At 36.5% G+C, this 18,486-nt stretch overlaps 1 protein-coding gene across 16 annotated transcripts in view; it reads right to left on the bottom strand.

Moving 5' to 3' along the window:
* ANKRD26 (ankyrin repeat domain 26) overlaps positions 1-18,486 on the bottom strand; it is an 89,185-nt gene that overhangs the window by 11,294 nt on the left and 59,405 nt on the right. For 14 of the 16 annotated variants that reach the window (XM_032623359.1, XM_032623347.1, XM_032623352.1 and 11 more), the window contains 8 exons: positions 17,782-17,965; positions 17,028-17,165; positions 13,216-14,172; positions 11,674-11,826; positions 8,745-8,815; positions 8,314-8,407; positions 3,839-3,951; positions 2,108-2,237 (listed from right to left, as the gene is read on the bottom strand). In XM_032623359.1, the coding sequence (XP_032479250.1) occupies positions 2,108-2,237; positions 3,839-3,951; positions 8,314-8,407; positions 8,745-8,815; positions 11,674-11,826; positions 13,216-14,172; positions 17,028-17,165; positions 17,782-17,965 (1,840 nt within the window). Of the gene's footprint in view, positions 1-2,107; positions 2,238-3,838; positions 3,952-8,313; positions 8,408-8,744; positions 8,816-11,634; positions 11,827-13,215; positions 14,173-17,027; positions 17,166-17,781; positions 17,966-18,486 lie in introns of those variants that run through there. The other 2 variants (XM_032623356.1, XM_032623363.1) reach the window with 2 other exon arrangements.

Below are 18,486 nucleotides of genomic sequence, written 5' to 3'. Positions count from 1 at the left end.
GAGATCAGCATGAGTGTTATACACAAGAACCACGTCAAAAGATTTAATTATGAATTGCAACATGATGGCTTAGAGAGACTTCCAATGAGGAAAGCTGACAGCCCAGACTTAATCTCCTCCTAGATGGTGAAACCTATGGATGAGTCTATGAATTATAATGAGCTAAACATAATGAAGCAGATAGCAGACTAAGTCAGCAGATCTTGTGACCAAGATTTGATGGAAACTGGAGTGAAGTGGGGGGCATTGGGTGAGAGACTAAAGGTCTGAATGGAGGGAGAAAAAAAGGAATGGACTTTACCTTTGTAAACCCACTTCCCATCATGTCATGGGGTCAGTGAGGCATAAGCTGGCCACAGGCTCCTTCAAGAGGCAAAAAATCTCCATGGAAGTAGAGTTAAAGACATTCCACTACACTGACTTTTTATTATTACATAAAACAACTGGTAATATGCAAGATGACTAAGAAAGAATTCTCATAAAATCTGACTTGGTACTGGCATAGGACAGACATATAGATCAATGCATTACCATTGAGGATCTAAAAGGAAAGCCCCACATTTATGGCCAACTGATTGTAAGAGTGCCAAATAATTGAATGAGACAAGAAGAGTCTTTTTAACAAATGGTACTGGGACAACAGAATATCCACATACAAAAGAATAAAATTAGACCTCTACCTCATACCATATGTAGAAATTAACTCAATATGCAAGAGCTAAAACTACAGAATTCTTAGAAGAAAACACAGGTGTTTATCTTCATGACTGGATTTGGCAATTCTTAGATATGACACCAAAAGACAAAACTCGACCAACTGAACTTCATCAATATTAAAGACTTCCGTGGTTTGAAGGACACCATCAAGAAGGGGAAAGGGCAAGCTCCTGAATGAGAGAAAATACTTGAAAATCCTATATCCGATCGAAGATTTGTATCTAGGATACAAAAAGAACTCTTACAATTCAATAATAAAAAGACAATCCAACTTAAAAATGGGCAAAAAGTTGAATAGACAGTTCTTCAAAGAAGATACACAAATAGACAATAAGCACATGAAAAGTGCCCCAACATTATTAGTCATCAGCAAAACGCAAATCAAAACCACAATGAGATGCCACCTCACACCTACTAGGATGGCTATAATCAGAAAGACAGGTAATGACAAGTGTTGACGGGCATGTAGAGAAATTGGAATGCTTACACACTTTGGATAAAGATGTAAAATGGAGCAGCCACTCTGGAAAACAGTACAGCAGTTCCTCAAAAGGTTAAACAGAGTTACCATATGATACAGCAATTCCATTCATAAGTATATTCCAAAAAGAAATGAAAAAAATATGTTCACACCGAAACTTGGACATGAATGTTCATAGAAGCATTATTAACAACAGCCAAAAAGATGGAAACAACCCAAATGTCCATCAACTGATGAATGGATAAATAAAATGTGGTATGTCCATACAAATGAATATTATTCAGCAATAAATAGAAATGAAGTATTGATCCACGCTACAAAACAGACGTACCTTAAAAATATTATGCTGAATGAAAGAAGGCAGTCACAAACGACCCCATATTCTGTGATTCCACTGACATGAAATACCCAAAATAGGCAAATCTATAGAAACAGGGAGTACAGTCGTGGCACTGGGGCTGGGAATACGAGGAAGGGAAAACTGGCCCAGGGTGATGGCTGAAACGTATAGGGTTTCTTTATAGGGTGATGAAAATGGTCTAAAATTGATTGTGGTAGTAACTGTATAACTTTTTGAATATACTAAAAGTCACTGAAGTGTACGGTTTAAATGAGTGAACTGCATGGTATGTTCATTGTATTTCAATAAAGCTGCCACCAAAAAATAATGGATGCTTTGGGGTAATGGTGTGCTGCTCAGCTTCAGATCACTAGCCATGGTTCAAGACACAGACAGTCAACAGTGTGCCCTTTTTATGGAAAAACGATATAGGAAAAAGCTGTCTTTTTTACTGGTATCAAATCTAAAACATTAAGAGACACATCTGCGTTTCACTGCTCAAAGCATGGAGTGATTTATATTTCCCCAAATTAAGTGACTTTTGGGTCCCAAAACTGATTAAAAATTACCTTATATTTTAGCATATTAATCTGAATATCCATTTCAATTTGATTGATTTTTAAATCTCCATGGAAACTAAGCTCTCCATTTTCATATTCATTTAACTTCCTTCTTGGCATTTTTAAGAGTTTCTTAAGTCTGTAAAAATGCATAGAATGAATAAGTCAAGTTCTTTAAGAGTAGATAATTAATAATTATTTAAACAGATATATGTTCTATCATATAAAATAAATGCTATAAATTATAATTCTTTCTCATATGTTCTAATCCAATATTGTTTGAAAGCATAATGACTAAATTATAATCTTAGGTAAATAATATGAAGAAAAATTTTATGACACACGCTAAGTAAAGAGTTAATATAGTGTGTGTATACATATATTATACAGTTCTTATAAGTAAGCTGTTATTAGTATCCATTTTTAGTATGTTAATATGAAATATTAACTTATTATTAAATACTAGTTATAAACCAGAGATCAGTATCCAAGTTGAAGAAGAAAAGCATATCATATATGAATGGTTTGAAAAGACACAAAAAGACATTTTGGTACCTACTGACCACAGCCTCTACAAGAAGCAAAGAAAGAACACACAAAAAACATCGACACTCACTCAAAACAGAAAAAGAAACAAGAAAGAAAAAATCTTTGGAGTCTGAGCTGACGGGGAAAAAAAACCAGGCTGAGCTTCATAAAAAAGGAAATCAGCAGAGAGAGAATGTGTACCAGTCTCTTCAAGCTGTTTTAAGAGATCTAGAAATCTTGCCCAGCACAATGTTAACAAAATGCCAAGCAATGTAGAGAAAATTAAATGAGAGAAAAATACTAATGAGAATCAGGAAAGAACCATAAGTATAATACCAAAATCCACAGATGCTCAAGTCCTCCTAAGCACATACTCCTGTATACTTTAAGTCATCTCTAGATCACTTATAATACCTAATACAAGGTAAATGCTATGTAAGTAGTTATAAATACAATGTAAATAAATGCTATGGACATAGTTGCCACCTGAGGCCAATCCAAGTTTTGCTTTTTGGAACTTTCTGGAATTTTTTTCCCCCTGAATACTTTCAATCTGAGGTTGGTTGAATCTGCGGATGCTGAGGGCTAACTAACTATGCTCAGCAAATAACCAGAAAGGAAGCCATGTGGAGGCATCACAGACATTGGGAAACACTCTATTTTTTTTTTTTTCTTTAATCTGAGTGGTCAAAACATGATCACTAATGTTATTATTCTTTAAGTCACACATATGTTTTTGTATGTATATTCTAGAACTAAACTTTTAGCGCAGAAAGAAAATATAAGCAAAATCAAGGTAGTTTTTGATGTTGTTAAACAGTGACACAAATAGGTTTTTAGATATTTAAATACTTGAACGCTGAAGGGGAAGAACACAACTAAAAGAAGGCAGGATTACCAAAAAAGAGCAAAGATATCTTGCAGACATAAAAATTCAAGGTAGATGATGAAGAGCAGAGTGACATTACTATATGCAAGGTACTCTATTGTTATTGTTTTAGAAATCATTAAAGAGGAACTGTAATACTGGGGCACTCAAAACAGTTTCAGATTGTGCTGTGAGTTTCTAAGGTAAACTTTTAAATAGGATGGATGATTTAAGTATGAATATACACATACAAAATGAATTTGTATCTAAGGTTTTAATAAAACAAAATTATAGTTAAATCAATTAGTTAATAGTTGAAATTATCAGAAATATTAAAATCTTACCCAGTAATCTCTTTTTCTAATTCACTATTTTTCTTCATTTCTTGATCCAAATTATATTCCAGAGACTGTTTTAACTCAATACATTTCTTTAATTGCTCCTTTTCATCCTCAGACTTTGAAAAAAAAATTTTAATTATGTTTTAAAACCTAGAGACTTACTCTTCTTTCTTAAAAATATTACTTCTCATGAGTTCATGAGTAATATACATTTATAGTGAAACGCAGTTTATAAACCTGATGCCAATAAGGACAGACTTCAAAACTAATGACTTTTCTTGAAACAGCTTATATCGATTTTTCATTTTCATCATTTCATCATTTTCCTAGAATTTAAATTGCCAAAATTTATTTGTTAAAAACAGACGTTTTGGGACTTCTCTGGTGGCATGGTGGATAAGACTCCGTGCTCCCAATGCAGGGGGCCTGGGTTCAATCCTTGGTCAGAGAACTAGATCCCACATGCAGGCTGCAACTAAGAGGTTGCATGCCACAACTAAGGAGCACACCTGCTGCAACTGGGGAGCCCGCCTGCTGCAACCAAGACCTGGAGCAACCAAAAACATAATAATAAATAAAGAAATAAATAAATAAAAAACACAGAGGTTTTTACACGCTAATGAAATTTTTTTAAAGAGTGGCTATATTCACGTTTTAGTTTCTAAAGATGCCCTAGAAACATTTTCATCAATGGTTTAAGATATTCCAGGTTTTGTTAAATCACCTTACTAATATAATCTTTGAAAAATTCCCACACAACATGAGATAAAGCCTTTCATTCTCTGTAAGCGTTCTTCCATAGGTTTCAATTTCTCCATTTCTATTAACCATTCTTCTCTTTAAATAAAGTTTAAGTCTTCTATACACTAAATAAAAATGTAACTTCTTCTTGATTCTTGTAGCTTTTTCTCTCATCCCCACCCCCGCCACTGGACTCTTACATTCTTTTTTAAATTAATTAACTAATTTTATTTATTTATTTTTGGCTGCGTTGGGTCTTTGTTGCTGCGTGCGGGCTTTCTCTAGTTGTGGTGAGCGGGGGCTACTCTTCGTTGTGCTGCGCAGGCTTCTCATTGTGGTGACTTCTCTTGTTGCGGAGCATGAGCTCTAGGCACATGGGCTCAGTAGTTGTGGCTCGCGGGCTCTAGAGCGCAGGCTCAGTAGTTGTGGCGCACAGGCTTAGTTGCTCTGCGGCACGTGGGATCTTCCCGGACCAGGGCTCGAACCCGTGTCCCCTGCATTGGCAAGCAGATTCTTTTTTTTTTTTTTTTTTTTTTTTTGCGGTATGCGGGCCTCTCACTGTTGTGGCCTCTCCCGTTGCGGAGCACAGGCACCGGACGGGCAGGCTCAGCGGCCATGGCTCACGGGCCCAGCCACTCCGCGGCATGCGGGATCCTCCCGGACCAGGGCACGAACCTGTGTCCCCTGCATCGGCAGGCGGACTCTCAACCACCGCGCCACCAGGGAAGCCCGGTAGGCGGATTCTTAACCACTGCGCTACCAGGGAAGCCCCGGACTCTTACATTCTTTAACGCATGGTCTCATCCACAATTCATCTTTCATCACTTATTCTCTTCTTTTACACTAAATTGACTTTCAATCTTGTAACTCCACTAAAAGTTTTGAGGGTCATCAAGAACTGTTTCTTCAGTCCTTACTCTGCTTTACTTCTCAGCATCCACTGCTAACATGACCACACTCTGCCTCTGCTCCTCTGAGCCCACCTCAGTCTGAATGACAGTAACCCTTGATGTTCAGTCCTTGACCCTTTCTAATCCTCTTTCTAAATTCTCTCAGGGCTCCTTACATCTCAAGGCTTCGTACCGGATTCCCTAACCTACCTTTCCAGCCTTGACCCCTTTGCTGAGATCACCTGTACTTTTCTCTCCCGCTTCTCGCTCCTCATAGACAACATCCTCAGCCACACTCATGAGCCATTACTCGGTGTGGATTATCCTTGTACAGAGCTATTCTTGGACACTTTATGTTTATTCTTATTGGTGTTACTTTGAGTGTAGTGTTATTTTCTAATCTTGGGGGGTACCCTCACCCTTAGCATGTTGACCAGCATACTTTGTCTTTATTTTCTTTTATAATGCCAAAGTTTTCACAAGGACCAGATTATCAATTATTTGCCCTTGTTTTCTTTTTTTTTTTTTGGCTGCATTGGATCTTCGCTGCTGCATGAGAGCTTTTTCTAGTTGCGGTGAGTGGGGGCTTCTCACTGTGGTGGCTTCTCTTGTTGCAGAGCACAGGCTCTAGGCACGTGGGCTGCAGTAGTTGCAGCACATGGGCTCAGTAGTTGTGGCTCGCGGGCTCTAGAGTACAGGCTCAGTAGTTGTGGCGCACGGGCTTAGTGGCTCCCCGGCACGTGGGATCTTCCCGGACCAGGGATCGAACCCATGTCCAATGCATTGGCGGGCGGATTCCTAACCACTGCACCAGGGAAGTCCCTGCCCTTGTTTTCTTTTGAATAATTTCCTATTCCATAGAGACCTGACCTTATGGAAATCTTCTGACACTCCTTTCGGGTGAATACTCAACTATATTGTTTGGAGTCTTGAGTCAGATAGAGCTCTCTCTTCTTCCCAGCCCAGATTCTTCACCTCAACTCTGTGCTGACCATATATCTTAACTCAGGTTGGCTCTGGCCTGGGGATTCCTAAGATGAGAACTTTCTAGAGAAGCCAGGGCTACTGACTGAGTTGGTGAAAAGCTGTCTCATTAAATTTTTGATTTGTGTAGACCTTAAAGTGGCCCATAATTCTATGTCATAATCCTAACTCATTTCTATAGGCATCTACAGAAAATCCCTCATTATTTTTTTAATATGCTTAATCAGTGTGGGGTATTCTTACAAAATTTTCAATTTCTGATACCCGAATAGATTTCTGTTTGACAATGTAAGGGGACATCTGGCACTCTCATTCACATAAGACTCCTTTTGTCAACATATTGTATTGCCACTTGTAAGAAAAGTATGCTAATACAATGTGACTAATTTATATCAAGTCTAGAAAAAATAATTTTCAATGTTTCTTTGAACACAAGAAGGGCCAGTCAATAGAATGTTCTAGTTCCCCTGACAGGTATATCTGTATAATGACACTGCATGAATCTAACTATTGTGATGGAAAGAGACGAGTTGGTAGGTGCATCTACCTCATCCCTCCAACTTAGGGTTCACAATAGAATCTTCTGATTTTTAAATCATAGGTAGCTTCCCCTACAAAGGAGAATATAAATGGCAGGAGAATACCTTTCTTCTTGGTAAATAGTTACATAGCTTTCACTATACATTGATAAATTGGAATCCTGGATTACACATCAGTCTTTTCTGAGACTGGCTGTTACACCTTTGAAAGGCTGATTAACTCAAGTGTCTGAGAAAAAAATTGTTCCTGAACTTACTATGCTAGGAGCACCTGTTACTATGTAAGGCCCTGACTGAGCAGCCATTTCTACTTTTTCACTGGCATCTCTTTTCTTTTTTTAAAGAAAAAAGGGGGATTTCCCTGGAGGTCCAGTGGTTAAGACTTTGCCTTCCAATGCAGGGATTTCGATCCCTGGTCAGGGAGCTAAGATCCCACATGCCTCCTGGCCCAAAAACCAAAACATAAGAGAGAAGCAGTATTGTATCAGATTCAATACAGACTTTAAGAATGGTCCACATCAAAAAAATCTTTAAAAAATAAAGTAAAATAAAATCCAAGAAAGGAAAAAATATATTCCTTTCAGAAAAATGCTTGCATAGTGACCTAGTATTCCTTCTTGATAAAGAAAACGAACTACAACATTAAAAGCAATTCATTCTCGGGCTTCCCTGGTGGCACAGTGGTTGAGAGTCCGCCTGCCGATGCAGGGGACACGGGTTCGTTCCCCGGTCCGGGAGGATCCCACATGCCGCGGAGCGGCTGGGCCCGTGAGCCATGGCCGCTGAGCCTGTGCGTCCAGAGCCTGTGCTCCGCGACGGGAGAGGCCACAGCAGTGAGAGGCCCGCACACCGCAAAAAAAAAAAAAAAAAAAAAAAAGTAATTCATTCTCAAAATAGCACTGGAGGGTTTAGATTACAAGGGAAATTCAGAATTCTAGATCAAATCATTACTCAAATTTCTGGACTCAAACAGATATTTGTGTACCACTGTTCATAGCAGCATTATTAACAATAGCCAGAAGGTGGAAAAATCCCAGTGTTCATTGACAGATGAATGAATTAACAAAATGTGGTATATATAAAGTATTGCTTTTGGACTGTCACAATCTTTTTAATTAAAATCTTACTAGAAAAATCAATTTTATTATTTCAGTCAACTTCCTCTATAAAGAGGAATTATGCTACTAGTAGCAAGTAGTATCAATATAAAAATAAACTCTTTTATCAATGAGACTTTTCATATTGTCCAAAATATTCTTATATATTACTAGTATAAAAATTAAAATTCCTTTTCAGCATGACAGAAATTAAGAGATTGACTTACTGAACTCGTACTTAACAGGTTTTTCTGAAGCTGTTCAATTTTGCCGGCTTGCTTTTTGACTGTAGCTTTTAACTTGGCATTTTCAATTTCAAGCCTAAAATGCATATTTTAAAATAATTATTCTCACACATAGACTTTTAAAATACCACACATTTTCTGAACAAACACCTGCAGGTTCAATTACATACGTTCTTAGAATTTTGAAAAGGAGATGATTTGGCAATTGTGCCATTTTCTAGTTGTGTTCTGTGGATAATGTAAAAAATTTCGAAATAATGGAGAAAAATTATGCATTTCAAAATAGCTCAAAGCTGAAATGTTTACCCAGCCTCACAATGATGTATTTTATTGTCATTACTGATATAATTCTCATACTATACTGCTTATCTGCTCTATACTTAAGTTATTTTCTGTGCTGCTTCAAATTGTACTTTTGGATGTGATCCTGCGTCTTCTCAGCACATCTCATGGCCTCTGTACGTCGATCCTGTGCTTCTTGCAACTAAAAGGAGAAAAAATTTTTTTAAATTACTGATAACCTAGCAAATCCGCCATCATCTGTTTTTATGTCTTTCATCTGCATATTGTTTATGACTACTTTCCTGCTGCAACAGCAGAGTTGAGCTGCTACAACAGACACCTTGTGAACCACAAAGCCTAAAATATTTACTATCTGGCCCTTTACAAGTTACTGACCCCTAGTACTAAACCACAACATCACTCATGCTTTCAATTATATTTATCAAATAAATACACGAACTTATAAATTGGCCAAATGGGGAAAGACATTGATATTTTTTATTCCACGCTCTATACCAATTATAATTTTAAATATCCACATATGTGAATGACCACAGCTCTTCCAGTGATTATGAACGTTCACACTACACACTACTGTTGGTGACAGCCAGATGCTTCAGCGACTAGTGTGAGAGGCGGTATCTACACAGGAGCCAGAACGCGTGGGTCTGAGTCCCAATTCCACCAGTTATTTGTTGGATGTCCTTGAGCAAATTACTTAAATTTTCTGTGTCTCAGTTTCTCCAGCCGTAAAATGAAGATAATAATAGCACTGACCTCACTGGGATGTCGGGAAGATTAAATCGGGGGAGGGGGGTAAACATAACGTATTTAGAAAAGTACGTGGCACATAGTAAATGCTAAGTGTTTACAATTAGAATTATTACTATTGCTGTATTTTATGTTCTAAACAATTTGATATTTTAGGCAGATGGCGCGCCAACAGAAGTGGTCTCCTGTACAAGTCCCACTGAAAGCATTCTCCATACCATTGAAATTGGCAGTAAACGGGGAGTGTGAGGACCAGAATGTATGTGCCCAGTACTTCAAAAACTTTCACTGATTCCACTAGTCAACCAGTACTTTTTTCCACTTATAATAATTTATAACTTACTTCCTCTCTGTACTACTCAGTGGGCAGTGATCATGAATTTAATATGCGAATAGCACCTCCTGGATTGAGTGGTACATAACTTACATGACCATCAGAGGAAGGGTTAAGTCACTGGCATGGAAATATCACCCTATTGCTAAATCAAAGTTCTGAATCAGTTCACTCCCAGCGACTGTTTATGTCTAGAAAGTACTCGGATGAGAAAATTAAGGTTATGTGGTATGGATATCGGAGAAGCTATCCACAGAGCTTTACAGCTGGTGAAATGCTATAAGTGTGAAAATCCTCAGTTCTGGCTGCATAATGAAGGAAGGCAAATTTAGATTTTTTTTTCCAGAGTGAGGGAAAAAAAAAAGAGCATTTAATTGAACAATTCTCCTCTATTAGATTAAGAGCTTTTCATTTTATATTTAATTGCTTAAAATACATTTTAATAAAAGATTTATTATATCAATAGCTCCAAGAAAAAATTATTGGTATGGTATAAAGTACTTAATTGTATCCTAGCAACTGTTAAGCTAAAATATTTTCAATTTATGCAAGACAGGTGCCGTGCATATCAATAAATATTACCTGTTAGACAAATTTATACTTAAGACAAGATTCTCTCTCATGAAAAAAATTAAAAGTGTAAAACTGAGGGCAAAACTGTTCTTCACAGACTAGATGTCAGGGTCAATGAGAGCTAGGACAGTCAGAGAGAGCTTCATGGAGAAGACTGGGGGCCAGGTCTGAATAAATGGAGGATTAGGCAGGAGGAAAAGAAACTGTAAAGACAGAAAGGACAGCATGAGTAAAGGCCAAGAAAAGGTGAAATCAGCCAATTAACTCAGAGGATAAAATCCAACAGCAGGGAGATAAAAATTATGTCCACACAGTAACTTGTAAATAAATGTTCACAGCAGCATTATTAACAGCCCAAAGGTGGAAATAACCCAAAGGCCCATCAACTGATGAATGGATGAATGGCTTAGCCACATAACGTGCTGTTCGACAATAAACAGAAATGGAAGTACTGATATGCGCTATAACGTGGATGAACCTCGAAAATGTTACGTCAAATGAGAAAAGCTAATCACAAAGGACCACATACTGTGTGATTCCATTTATATGAAATACCCAGAATAGGCACATCTACAGAGACAGAGATTAGACTGGTGATTGCTGGGGCTGAGGGAGATGGGGGCCATGGGTGATGGCTAAGGGATGCAGGGTTTTCCTTTGGGGGTGATGGAGATGCTCTATAATTGACTGTGGTGCCAAGTGCATGACTCTCTGAATATACAAGGAGAGATTCAACTACACATTTTAAATGGGTGAATTATACGATATGTGAATTATCTCAACAGTTTTCTTAAAAATACAATGGCAGGATCTATATAATTTTCTATTTTGGGTGTACATACTATACACGATCTGAGTATCTCTACGCTTTTACAATATATCTAAAATGAAAAGAAAATGAAGGCAATGCCTAACTTCAACTGGTTTGTATAATGACCTTTCTGCACAAGTTATTCTGAAATCCATGAAATAAATATCCACAGATACTATATCCATTCACGAAAGTGAAGATGAAAAATGACAATTTTATGGAACATTCCATTAAACATTATCCTCTGATTTTATCTGGCTTGCTTCATCATGGTAGTAGAGATATCACTAAAAAATACTGTTTAATAGAAAAAAAAGTCTCTCAACTTCTGTGAGGAATCATGCACAATTCTCAACTTTCCTAAGGGTAAATAAACATTGTAAGAAAAAATATATAATGCAAACAGCAGAATGAAAGTCAGAGTTTAAGAAACAAGTGCATTATAAAGATAACAAAATTGTAATAAATTTACTTGTAACGAAAATACAAAAGAAAGCCGTCCAAGAAAATTAGTGTCCTAAAACACTTTATCCTATACATTAAGTATTGACACGTTAAATTTCATACATACCTGACTGGTGACTTGACGTAATTTTTTCTTTAAATCCTGTGCCTCATCTTCTAAATTAGTACGATAACGTGACGTGACCTCCAGTGAAGCCTCTGACATAGATTGCTTTTTCAGGGTATCAGCCAGTTCTTGTTGAAGTTGTCTCACAAGTGCCTAATAAGATACTCTGTCACTGATTTTATAAATTACTTTATTATTAAGTTATGTTAATAATAGATAACTCCAACATACGTACTTTGAAAACTATCACCAGAGACATCAATTTGTCTCCTTCTTCTCGTATGTACACCTTCCTGCTCACTGAATTTGGTTTAAGACACAGAAGGTGTTACCCTCTGGCCTTATCGCTATTAAGTTACTTAGACAATGGATTCAGTCCCGCTATCCACTCCCCGCCCTTCCCGGTCAATTTGCAGAGCTTGAGGACCTCCTCAAGTCTCAGAAAGAAATGGGTGTGTAGGTGGGACGAGTGGTGGGAACATCTTCCCTCTTCTCTACTGGAGGCTTCGATTAACTTCAGAGATCCTCACATATTCAATCCAGTGCTCAATAGATTCCTATCTCAGAATTAAAATGAGGTCATTCCCATTTTAATTCCTAGAATTACAATGAGACCTTCAGGGCCTCCCTCTGCCTCCCGATGGCAGCCCCTATGACGCTGTCCCCCACTCTATTCCTGCTACTCATGAATCTGCCACCCCTCGCTAGTCTGAAAATGGGAGTCCAATGTCAAATTAATAAGTCACAGAGAGCTACAATTCTTTGTATTGGACATATTTATATCCAAATGATAGTAACTGAGCCTTGAAATGAGAATTATGAGCAAATTATTTGTAAAAATGTTCCAAGTAAATTATAAATAGAAGTGGGAAGATTAAATCAAGTATAGTTTTGCTAAAGCTCACTACTTTAATCCCAAATTATGATTTAATGAAAAGTAGATGCCTTTAAAGAGTTGAGAGGTCATAAGAATACATGGTTTGAGGCTGAACTATTTCCCAAATTAATTCAAATTGACATGAATAAAAATAAAATTATATCAACTAAAAAGTTATGACAAGCTACTGAAGGAAAAGTACTATGAGATATGGCATCAACACATCAGTTCATCTGGGAAATCTGGAATTGACTGTCAAGGTAATACACACAACTGAATCTTAATTTCAAAATAATTCAGTTTAGATCTGAGCGTTTCATTTATCTGCTTCATCATGATACTAAAATGTGACATAAAGATTAAAATTATTATTTAGCAGTAGAAGAGTAAATTACTAATACCTGTCTATACCCATTAACAAGTTATAACTTAATCTCTTAAAATTTCATAGGTGACACAATGTCTCTACTCAAAGTAAAGCACCTCTCAGGTCTAATTCTTTATTTGCTGGATACAAGGTATGCTTTTAGGCTGATTTACAGTCTATAGATTTATAGTCTATATATATTTTAGATTCAACTAGATTCAACATTTAGCCATAATCAAAATCACTTTGAATTTTCTTTCAGGAAGTCTGAGAATTATTTCTCTTCTTGGATACTTACTTCTCTTTCTGTTTTCTCATTTTCATACTGATACATTCTCTCTTTTAAATGATTACATTCATTGATTAACTCCTTGTTTCTTTCCTCCAGCATCAGACCTTGTTTTTCACTTTCAGCGTGAAGTTTTTTCACAATATCCTGAAACTGGTCTTGGATGTTAATTACTGTCTTCTCTTTACTGTCGGCTTTGTTTTGCGCATCATCCAGTTGCTGTCTGAGCAACATGTTTTCACTCTGGAGTTGAGATAATCTCTCTTCTAAGGATTCCTGCTTTCCAATGTATTTATTCACTTTGCCTTGTTCGCTTTGATACATGTGTTCAATTTCCTTCTTTTGACACTGTGCTTGGCTTAGGTCTCTCTGTACACGTTCTAACATCAAAGTCTTTTCTCTGAGAGCATCCCTCGTGTGATGGAGCTTGGTTTCTAGGCTATTGAACTTACTTTCAGCTTTAGAAAGTTGCTGGGAAAGCATCTCATTGTTATCCTTCAGGTTAGACACATCAAAATTCATTTTGTCCTGCAAGCGTAACCACTCATCTCTTGCTCTCTGGAAGGCAAGTTCCAGGTCTCTTTTTGATGTCTGACTTTGATGGTGATCATGTATGGCGGTAGCCAGTCTAGAACGGTAGGATTCCACTTCTGTTTCCAGTCTTTCTTTGCTTTGTTTTTCATTCTCCAGCTTAGAGTTTAGCATTGTATTCTCAGCTGTCAGAACATTAAGTTGTCCAGTATATTGGAATGTTGTCTTTGTTAATGTTTCCTCATTCAGTTTTATTGTCTTTTGAAGATCATCATTCTTTTCTTTTACAATTTCAATGTCCTCAAAATATTTCTTTTCCTTTTCCTGGTTCTGACATTTTATTGTGTCTATTTCCAGTCTTAGCATGGCAACTTCATCCTGCAACATGTGGTTTTTAAGTAACAGATCTTTTTCTTTTTCAGGACTATCGGACACCTAAGTGAAACAAAGGAGATTTTTAGCTAGTACTCAATAAATTGACATTTCATGATTTCCTCTGAAAGACTAACCTATATGTTTATACAATGAAAAGGCTGCAATAAGTGGATATCCAACTGGAAAAAATAAGGTTGGATACAAACCTCAGACTTCTTACAAGCAGAAATCTTCAAAAGTTCAAAAATTTAATTAAAGACAATGAATCCACGAAAGCAAAAAAGAAACCACAAGAGAATTCTTAAGAGGCTCAGAATTGGAAAGGCCTTTCTCTAAATTATAACAAACCCAGAAGGCTTAAAATAAAAGATTAATAAATCTGAGTACACTTAAAAACTGCATCTGATGTGATATATTTATACAATGGAATACTACTCAGCCATAAAAAAGAATGAAATAATGCCATTTGCAGCAACATGGATGGACCTAGAGACTATCATACTAAGTGAAGTAAGCCAGACAGAGAAAGAGAAATATATGATATCGTTATATGAGTAATCTAAAAAAAATGATACAAATGAACTTATTTACAAAACAGAAAGAGACTCACAGACATAGAACACAAACTTACAGTTACTAAAGGGGAAAGAGGGGGAGGGATTCATTAGGAGGTTGGGATTAATATATACACACTACTATATAAAAAACAGATAACCAACAATGACCTACTGTGTAGCACAGGGAACTACACTCAATATTTGGAAAAAGAATCTATAAAGGTATATATATATATATATATATATATATATATATATATATATATAAACTGAATCACTGTGCTGTATACCTGAAACTAACACAATATTGTAAATCAACTATACTTCAATAAAAAATAAAATAAAATACCACCCGCTAGCTTAAAAAAAATTACATCTGCTATCTAACCTATACAGCTACCCCATAGTAAAAGCCTTAGCTCTGTATATATTTCGACAGATTAAATTTCCTAAAAAATTTTTTTCCTGAGAATACTCCATAAATATTCTACATTTCTAATATTTGTATAGTCCTGAGAATATTCCATAAATATTCTATGTTTCTAATATTTTTATAGTCAGTTACAAGAATTACATCTACTGATAACTGTACTAAATAAGCACTTCTACAAATGTCAATTAACTCATTTAGCTATGACAGTCCTGGAAATGAGGAAGTCAAAAATACAAGCAAGCTGCACGCTTTTCTCCAGGTCTTCTGACTTTACTATGAGTCCCCTTACACCAGACCACAGCTAGTTCTCTAGTACAAACATATAAATATGAAATGAGCCTTATATTTCACTAATGGTGCATACACTAGTGGTAAATAAGGTAAAATTTATAGAGATCTTAGAAAATCATGAGATTATTCACTGCTGCAATCACTTTTATTCTCTCTTCATAATGCTTAAAATAGTAAGGTAGGGGGAAATACAATGAAATGTTTCACTAAAAATAAAATACTTATCAATAAATTATCACTAAATAAATATTATGGCATATCTATCACTATTTTCAAAAGTTCCTTGTACTGAAATAGGACACTACATGGAGCAAAGTGTTAATTTTCTCACAAGTAGAAGAATGACATCCAAAAGACGGTCTCTGAACTGGCTATACCTTTCCTCCTTACCATCAGTGGAAGGGATAAACTAACCTCTCTATTAATCTATCAAGGAAGTGAAATCACTGCCAAAAACCATAATGTTGTTTTGTTTGTTTGTTTTGGGGTTTTCTTTTTTTTTTTGGTATTTTATAAGTTTATTCTGAGGAAATAATTTTTTTAAGTGCTCAAAAATGTTTTTACGGGCTTCCCTGGTGGCGCAGTGGTTGAGAGTCCACCTGCCGACGCAGGGGACACGGGTTTGTGCCCTGGTCCGGGAAGATCCCACATGCCACGGAGCGGCTGGGCCCGTGAGCCATGGCCGCTAAGCCTGCGCGTCCGGAGCCTGTGCTCCACAACGGAAGAGGCCACAACAGTGAGAGGCCCGCGTACCGCAAAAAAAAAAAAAAGTTTTTACAACTAATGTTGCAGCTTTTACGATACTGAAAAATTGTAAATGATGTAAAAATGTCATTGATGGGGTACTGGTCAAAGAAATGACAGTGAAACCAAGAACAGACTCTGATTTAGACACTGAAAATGATGAGGTGCATAGTGATTGACATGTTCACTCCAAAGCAGAGGGCAAGATCGTATTCAGTGCTGGGATTTGGTTGGGTAGTGTGGTCGATGGTGGAGCACACATGATCTTCCCTGCCTAAACCACCATCAGGGTGCAGACTTTTCTAGATGGTAGCAATAGTTTTGAGATTATGAAAAGTTCATCAGTTCCTATGGAAAATATTAAAAGCCTCTCCTTGGATGAGGCTATTGTATGTCACTGCTTGACTGTTGCAGACAAATGGATTTGAATTAAAAATACTACTTGAATTAAATTTAATTAAAGATAATTCAATTATGTTTGAATTAAAAATATTAAATATCCAATGGACAAGAAACGTCACCCCTCCCCCAAATATACTTAAATAGGTTTTAAAATATCCTCTATACTGTCTGTGATGTATAGTATTGGTTTTTAAAATATATACATAGGGCTTCCCTGGTGGCGCAGTGGTTGAGAGTCCGCCTGCCGATGCAGGGGACACAGGTTCGTTCCCCGGTCCGGGAGGATCCCACATGCCGCGGAGCGGCTGGGCCTGTGAGCCGTGGCCGCTGAGGCTGTGCGTCCAGAGCCTGTGCTCCGCGACGGGAGAGGCCACAACAGTGAGAGGCCCGCGTACCGCAAAAAAAAAAAAAAAATATATATATATATATATATATATACATATACAGATACATACACACAAATATTTGAAAATGATTAAAGAAAATACCTCAGAATTCATTTCCTTATTAGTCATTTCTATCTCCTTTTGTTTGGCAAGGTGATTGGTCAGGATTCCATCTTGTAAAATTCTGGCATTCCGCTCTCGAGAAAGCTGCCTCTGAGTGTCATTTCGTTCTTCTACAACCTGGAGACACATTTCATGAGGTTTTTGGTCTCATACCATTAAAAAAAAAAAGTCAAAAGCTTAAGAGCAGAATTTAAAAAAAACAAAAAACTGTTACAAGGAAGTAGCCTTTTTAAATAAACACAAGGATCTTTATCCCACATGAATAACTTACGATTTTAATTTAAATGACTGCTAAACTTATCACAGAGCAAAAATACAGGGAGATATAGTATTGTGAAAGAAAATCTTTTTACAAAGCATTTAACTAGTTCCATCACAGTCTCAAGGCAGTTTAGCCTGTATTTTAACATAAAAAAGCCAAATTAACACATGGATTGGAATTAAGAATATTACTTTCAAATGGACCAAAAATGCCAATCATTATGTTAATCATTAAGCTCAATTTACCTTCCATTCCTCCATTCAGAAAACATACACAGAGCATGTATTAGAAGCTAAGAATGGCAAGAAATTAATAATTTAAGCTAAAAATGTCATAGTTCATATTTAGGATGAGATAACACTTTTTATTTGTTTTAAACCTAAATAATATATATTAAATCAAAGAGATATTACAAATAATACTGATGAAATACTGTTGGAAATTTGAAATTTTCACCAAAGATTAACTTACCTGATTCAGATTATTTCTCACAGTCCTCAGTTCCGTGTCTAGTGCTCTGAGATTGAGTTCAAGTTGTTGTTTCATTTCAACTTCTTTACTGTATTGCTCTTCTTTTCTTCTTAACTGCTCCCTAATTTTTTCATATAACATGTCAGCATTTCTTCTCTTCTCTTCTTCTTGTTTTAGGGTGAATCTGCAGTTAAATATGTTTACCTTAAAATGTGTTTTGTTAGAAAATAAAAAGTTCATTTTATGATCTGGCTCTTCGCCCGCTGATTTACTATCCTAATGAAATTTCTGTTCTCCAGTTTTGTTTTCCTTTCTAGGTCTCATATTTTTAATTCCTCACTTCAATCTCTTCATAAAGATATATATACTTGAAAGGTAGCAATGAAAAAACATTCTGCCACTTAAGTAAGTTTTAGTCCAGAGTAACTCTGGTGAATAGTGTAGGAAAGAAATATTGAAATTATTCAGTGAAGTGAGGTCGAAAATTACCCTGTTTTCCACACTGTCATAATTACTCCTCCTTTAGGACAGATAATTTAGTTACTAATTAAAAAGAGAAGCTGTTGTTTAGAAACAAGTTTATACGTTGACTAGAAATAAAATTTCAACTTCATAAAATACTGCAGGTACCCCTAAATGACTTACAGTGCCAGATAAAATCTGCAGATGTCTTTTACAGAACATGTATCTTCAGACACTGTAATC

Source organism: Phocoena sinus, chromosome 2 (genome assembly GCF_008692025.1).
Source record: "Phocoena sinus isolate mPhoSin1 chromosome 2, mPhoSin1.pri, whole genome shotgun sequence".
NCBI classification, from domain to species: Eukaryota; Metazoa; Chordata; class Mammalia; order Artiodactyla; family Phocoenidae; genus Phocoena; species Phocoena sinus.
Note: the sequence above shows the minus strand (reverse complement) of the source record. Positions and strands in the feature narration are given on the sequence as shown.